Here is a 6,026-nt window from a genome sequence, read left to right as displayed (position 1 = left end):
AATTATTCTGGCTCAACTACGGAGCATGGGAGGCTATCAGATAGATCAAACGACTCCTCTATATGCGGAGGTGTTGGAAAAAATCGGAAAACTCGATGATGCGAACAGCTAGAGAAGATATGCACTAAAAACTTTGATGACGGGAAAATGTCCTATCCGGGGATCGAACCGGGCTGGACCTATGTCATATTCATTGATCGAATCAATAGACGTGGACTAAGTGAGCTCCTCCCCTTCATCACGAAGGCCTAATAATGAACCTTCATACGATCTGTGATACTACTACTCCATTGATAATGCTACATTATCGCCTTATTCCATTTATGATACCACTCAATGGAGGTTCGATTCCTGGCGATGGCATTTTTATTGCAATTTATTCTCGTATGTTGATTATTATTGTTCTTGTTGTTGTTGTTGTTCTTGTTTATATGTCTAATCTCGATCTTGATCTCAACTTCATCGTCGGAGGGGATAAGTCTAATAGTAATAATGTAATAGTAGGAGGAGTAGGAGGATATAGAAGTGGTGGTTATATTGGTAAAGGGAATAATAGCTCAAGTAGAGTTATTAAAGAGGGACGACAACGACTACTACGACAACACTATGATGTTGTAAGGAATGATAATAGGAGACAACATAAGAAGAAGAAGAATGATGAAGAAGATAATGCCAAGGTCACTACTACTAGTACTAGGCAAATGCCTACAAATGAGCAGCAGCATCATCATGATGATGATGACTCTACTCCTGATGATGATGATGATGATCATCATAATATATCACTATCACGAGCATTATCAACGACCACTACCACTACTACCACTAGAGCATTGAAGAGTTATTCATCTATCCCACATAAAATAGTGATACACTGTGGTGCTGGTAATCATAAAGAAAGTAAATCTAGTGGTATATTCTGTGCTACACAATTCAATCAAATACATACATTGGATAAATCAATATTATCACAATTACAACATCTTAAATATGATGTATGTACAAATGTAATAATCATGACTACTACGAGATCATCATCATGATCATGATGAATAATAATAGGTACAATCACAGACAATACCCATAGCATTAGAAGGTAAGGATTGTCTTATACGATCGAGTACAGGTAATAATAATAATTAGTAATAATAGGCTTAATATTATCCCGCTCCCAACAACAATAACAACCATCACCATCTTATCAACGCTTGTTGTTATTATTATTAGGTTCGGGTAAGACATTAGCATTTGGTGTACCTATAGTTGATAGACTAAAGAAACTAATACCAGAACCAGTTAGAAAGGATGGTGTTCTATGTAATATAACAACACGAAGAAGAAGAGTTTGAGTATTATTATAAATGATTATTATTGTTATAGGTGTTATATTATCACCAACTAAAGAGTTGGCGCTACAAACTGTTAATGTAATGGAAAAGTTAACTCAGATGATGCCAAATATCGTATGTGGTAATAATAATAATAACAACAACAACAACAACAGATAATGAATATTATTATTGGAGTATCATAATAATAATAATTTAACATTATTGTTAGGATCACTTACTGGTGGGGAGAATCCTAAAAGTGAGAAGTCTAGGATAAGAAAGGGTATTAATATATTATGTGCTACTCCAGGAAGATTAAAGTAATATTATTATTAATGCTCATCGTCATAATCATAATCATGGTCATCATTATAGCGGTGCTGATTTATTATTATTATTAATATTGTAGTTACCATTTGAGTAATACATCATCATTAAAGGTTGATAAATGTATGGTATTAGTAATGGATGAGGCCGATAGATTATTAGATATGGGATTTGAAGTACAAGTAAAGGATATCTATAATAGATTACATAATAATGTAACCAACAATAATAATAATAATAATACCAACAACAACATACAGTGTATGTTGGTATCGGCTACATTGAATAATAAAGTAGAAGAATTAGCTAAATGGGCACTAGATGATGAGGCAAGGTGATATTAATAATATTATTAGTAATAGTAATAGTAATGTTGTTGTTGTCATTTTAGGTGGATTGATTGTGATAATACACCTCCAAAGAAACTGAAACAATCAGCAATTATATATGATGAAGAGAAGGATAAGTTACCATTACTAATAGGGCTTCTACTCAAGGTAACAACAACTGGAAACCAGCAACACCAACAAGAAGAAGAAGAATAACTGTTCATGATTATAATTAGGTATGCAATAGTCGAGATCAACAACAGCATCATCATCAACGTGATGATGGTTATGGTTATGATGAGAGTCATCGTATAATGGTATTCACCTCTAATTGTGCTACAGTTGATTATCTACATAATCTATTAACTACTTTACCCTGGCCTATGGGTAGTAATAATAATAAAGGAAGAATAAGAGGAGGAGGAGGAGGTATAGGGAATGATAGGGAGGATGGTATATGCAATAACAACTACTACCCTAAAAGTAATAATAATATAAGTATACATTTATGAATAATATTGATTATTATTATCAGGTAGAAGGCAATTGAAACGTGAGATGAATAATAATAGAGTAGCAGTAGTTGGTAGTGGAGGAAGTGGAAGTGGTATTAGTGATGATGCTATGAAGATGATGGCTAGAGGAGGTAATATGATGCTTAATAATAATACCAATACTATTATGATCATCATAATCATCAATGATAATGATAGTGGATAATAATGTCCATAATCATCATCATCATCTTGTTGTTGTTCTACTTCAGTATCGTCAACATCATCAACAACAATTAAAGAGAATAATGATGTTGTTGTTGCTGCTCCTAATGATCCTGATGATGATGATACTACTACTACTAGTACTACTCCATTAATACTAGGATCAAGAATGGGTATATATAAACTACATGGTGATCTTCCTGCTGAGGATAGAAATGGTGCTATGGCTGATTTTACAGCAACATCATCATCATCATCATCACATCATCATCATCATGATGATGATGAAGGCGATGTGAAGTCCTATATGACGACTAAGGTAGTAATAGCAATAGGATTATGTATTATCTCTATTTCGAGGTTGTTGTTATTGTTGTAGTTACTTATATGTACTGATGTGGCGGCTCGAGGATTAGATATTAAGGATGTTGATATGGTTATACAATATGATGCTCCTACTACATCTATAGAGGAATATATACATCGTATTGGTAGAACTGCACGTATTGGTAAATCTGGATCTTCTATATTAATGTTACGTCAACATGAAAAGGAGTAATATACATCATAATAATAATAATCGTTATAGTATATTGTTAGTTATATACATCGTGTGGAGTCCTCTATGATCGATAACAATGATGATACCACCACTACCACCACGACTAATGCCGCTAACAATGCGATCCAGAAGGACAAAAAGCAATCATCATCATCCGTTATCACTGTTATTGATAATACAACATCGATAGTACAAGAGATATCAAAGGCCGCTCCTATGAAGTCACCATTATCTATAAAGGCCGAGGAGAAAGAGGAGGAGGAGAAGGATGAGTCTACTAAGAAGAATAAAAATAAGAGTATTACTCCTTATCAACGTAAACAAGCACGTAAAGCCGTCGTTAGGGATATTAAAGGGTAGTAACAGTAATAGCAGTGGTAGTAGTAGTAGTGTGGTGATATATGATGATGTAGTAGATACATATCATCAATGATTGGTCGTCATATTGAGCAAGATGAGTTATTATATAACTCGGCAAGGAAGGCATATTTTAGTTCACTACGTGCATATCGTACATACCCCCATCAACTTAGAGATATATTCGATTTCCAACAAATCGACTTTAGACTATTTGCATCGGGTTTTGGCCTCAAACATGTAATAACAATAATAAGGGTTATTATTATTATCATCAATAATCATCATACTTATCATCATCATTATGATTAGGTTCCCAAGACTTCCTATGATGTATCACAATATGAGAGTGGTCATGGTCAGCAGCTAAAGAGGAAATATGTAGGACCAACGAAGAACAATAACAACAACAATGAAGAGTAATAATAATAATAATAACAACAGACGATGATTATGATTTATATTTAGTTCATCATCATATTATAATAATAAAGAAGTGAAGAAAGTACGTATCAAGAATGCTCAACAGTTAGCTCTAGATGAGTTTGCTGCATAATATGTCCAATACTACTACTACTACCAATCCATTATTACTATATCTTGTTAATACTTGTTAATACTACATGGATTCAATACAAATACCGTCATAAATATTATAATAATGCCATTCCTACCATCATCATCAATGATGATAACTCATAATAGCAGCAGTACTACAGATAATACACCACCATCTACTACTTTTAAAATGGTAGAATATTATGCTAAAGTAATGAGTAATATGATGATGTTAATAACGTTGACGTATTGTTAGGAATGTTATCATTGTCAACATTTAGCACCTACATGGAAAGCTGCTGTTCATGAATGGAACAATAATAATGGTATTATTCAGCAGCACCACCACCATCCTAAAGTGGAGTGGATTCAAAAGGAATGTTATGGTCATAATTGGCAACCTGGTAATAGTAGTAATAATATTTCTCAAATAATAATAACAATAATATGATATTGTAGGTAAGGATAATACATTGTGTGAAATATCTCATATTAATGCATTTCCGGATATAAGATTATATGAATTATCAAATAAGGATGGGAATATACTCCATACATGGAAGTAGTATGTTCTTAATATATTATTATGATGATGTAGTAGATATGAAGGTGATAGGAGTGTATCTGGACTCATTGGATTTGTTAATAATCATGTAACACTTAATCATCATGGAAAGCAGTATTATCATACTAGAGGAATGGATTCTACTATGGAGTTCATGATTATGATGGTAATAGTAGTAAGGGCAGTATGCTATTAGATTATGTATATATCCAGAACCCGACTACTGCCAGGATGATGAGGGCATGTGCCTCCTCTCTTCACGCCGATTGTTTCATATAATTGTACTAGATGTTATAACACAACTAGTTATATAATGAGAAAGGGGCCATTGTGTTCACTAGTATCGGCGTAGTGGATTACTCCGAGGAAGAGGTTATAATATTATGAATACCATCCTGAAGGGGATAGTTACCACATTATTGGATTATTAGTATGGGTACCTTATCCACAGCTTTAATGATAAAGTTGCTCTTGTCGATGATAAATCTCTTTTTACATTCCTAAAACAACATCATCCACTACTATTGTGAGTATATCAACTAATACTACTATTACCTTAATACACTGCTTTATGGCATCAAGACCATCTTCTTGGGTCATATCCTAAAACCAATAATATCCTATCTAGTAGTAGTATGGTGATGACCATGACTACCTTCTTGTAGAGTTTATCCAATAAGCCTAATACGAAATATGCCGCATAACCATGTGCACCACGTGTTATCTTCTGACAAGATGCTAGATAATCCATATAATATAGGGATGCACCTATAAGTAGGAATTGGATTATCATCAACTAATATATAATAATTATTATTACTTCCATCTTTATCATCATATCCACCAATTAACATATTAACTTGATAAGGACCTTTCCTTAATGCATCAGCTAGTTCATTCCTGAGGTTAGAGTATTATTCCACATCATACTATTATTACTACCTAGTAAAACTAGCCAATGCATGAGTAGTTAATTGTACACCATTAACTAATGCATATAGTTCCACATTACGAGATATGAACTCCAAAAACTGATTACTATCAGCCTGTGGTCCAGCAGCTAATAACAACAAGTCATGATGATGATGATAATGCCGGTTGTTGTTGTTAGTTTTATTATTACTACCTGCTACTAACTTATTATTATCCATCTCATATATCTTATCCTCAGTAGTCTTAAACTTAACGATAGATTGTTCGACATGGGAATCCGCAGCAATAATAACCCAATCTTTACCGGCTATACCAAAAGCACAATCAGTCATCAAGTAGTAGAAG

The 6,026-nt window shown here is 33.5% G+C and overlaps 3 protein-coding genes across 3 annotated transcripts in view; 2 read left to right on the top strand and 1 right to left on the bottom strand.

The window, feature by feature from the left end:
- Pmar_PMAR011127 (hypothetical protein) overlaps positions 1 to 44 on the top strand; it is a gene marked incomplete at both ends in the record, with an annotated part of 387 nt that extends 343 nt beyond the window's left edge. Inside the window, one exon of the mRNA XM_002779620.1 lies at positions 1 to 44. This exon is cut by the window's left edge and continues 4 nt beyond it. Coding sequence (XP_002779666.1) covers positions 1 to 44 — 44 coding nt within the window.
- A 379-nt stretch (positions 45 to 423) lies between these two features.
- On the top strand, positions 424 to 4,214 carry Pmar_PMAR011126 (DEAD box ATP-dependent RNA helicase, putative). Its single transcript, XM_002779619.1, has 15 exons — positions 424 to 1,007; positions 1,063 to 1,126; positions 1,228 to 1,317; positions 1,381 to 1,470; positions 1,561 to 1,651; positions 1,741 to 1,992; positions 2,050 to 2,155; positions 2,224 to 2,470; positions 2,523 to 2,633; positions 2,868 to 3,025; positions 3,086 to 3,261; positions 3,307 to 3,624; positions 3,685 to 3,865; positions 3,938 to 4,044; positions 4,094 to 4,214. The coding sequence occupies exons 1-15, from the start codon at positions 432 to 434 to the stop codon at positions 4,179 to 4,181; spliced, it is 2,655 nt and encodes an 884-aa protein (XP_002779665.1). The 5' UTR covers positions 424 to 431; the 3' UTR covers positions 4,182 to 4,214.
- Positions 4,215 to 5,104: 890 nt separating this feature from the next.
- On the bottom strand, positions 5,105 to 6,013 carry Pmar_PMAR011125 (proteasome subunit beta type, putative; the record flags this gene model as incomplete). Its single annotated transcript, XM_002779618.1, has 7 exons — positions 5,105 to 5,143; positions 5,189 to 5,248; positions 5,304 to 5,351; positions 5,404 to 5,516; positions 5,569 to 5,648; positions 5,691 to 5,808; positions 5,875 to 6,013. The coding sequence occupies 7 exons, from the start codon at positions 6,011 to 6,013 to the stop codon at positions 5,105 to 5,107; spliced, it is 597 nt and encodes a 198-aa protein (XP_002779664.1).
- Positions 6,014 to 6,026: the final 13 nt, after the last annotated feature.

This window comes from Perkinsus marinus (genome assembly GCF_000006405.1).
Source record: "Perkinsus marinus ATCC 50983 genomic scaffold scf_1104296946658, whole genome shotgun sequence".
Taxonomy (NCBI): Eukaryota; Perkinsozoa; order Perkinsida; family Perkinsidae; genus Perkinsus; species Perkinsus marinus.
The sequence above is the reverse complement of the archived record's forward strand: the minus strand, read 5'-3'. Positions and strand labels throughout refer to the sequence as shown.

Bases quoted from the DNA above. Each gene is read 5' to 3' on its own strand.
- Pmar_PMAR011126 (XM_002779619.1), top strand. From the start codon at position 432: ATGTCTAATCTCGATCTTGATCTCAACTTCATCGTCGGAGGGGATAAG. The intron at 1,471-1,560 runs GTAATAATAATA...CATTATTGTTAG, and splicing joins GATGCCAAATATCGTATGTG to GATCACTTACTGGTGGGGAG. The intron at 3,026-3,085 runs GTAGTAATAGCA...TTATTGTTGTAG, and splicing joins AGTCCTATATGACGACTAAG to TTACTTATATGTACTGATGT.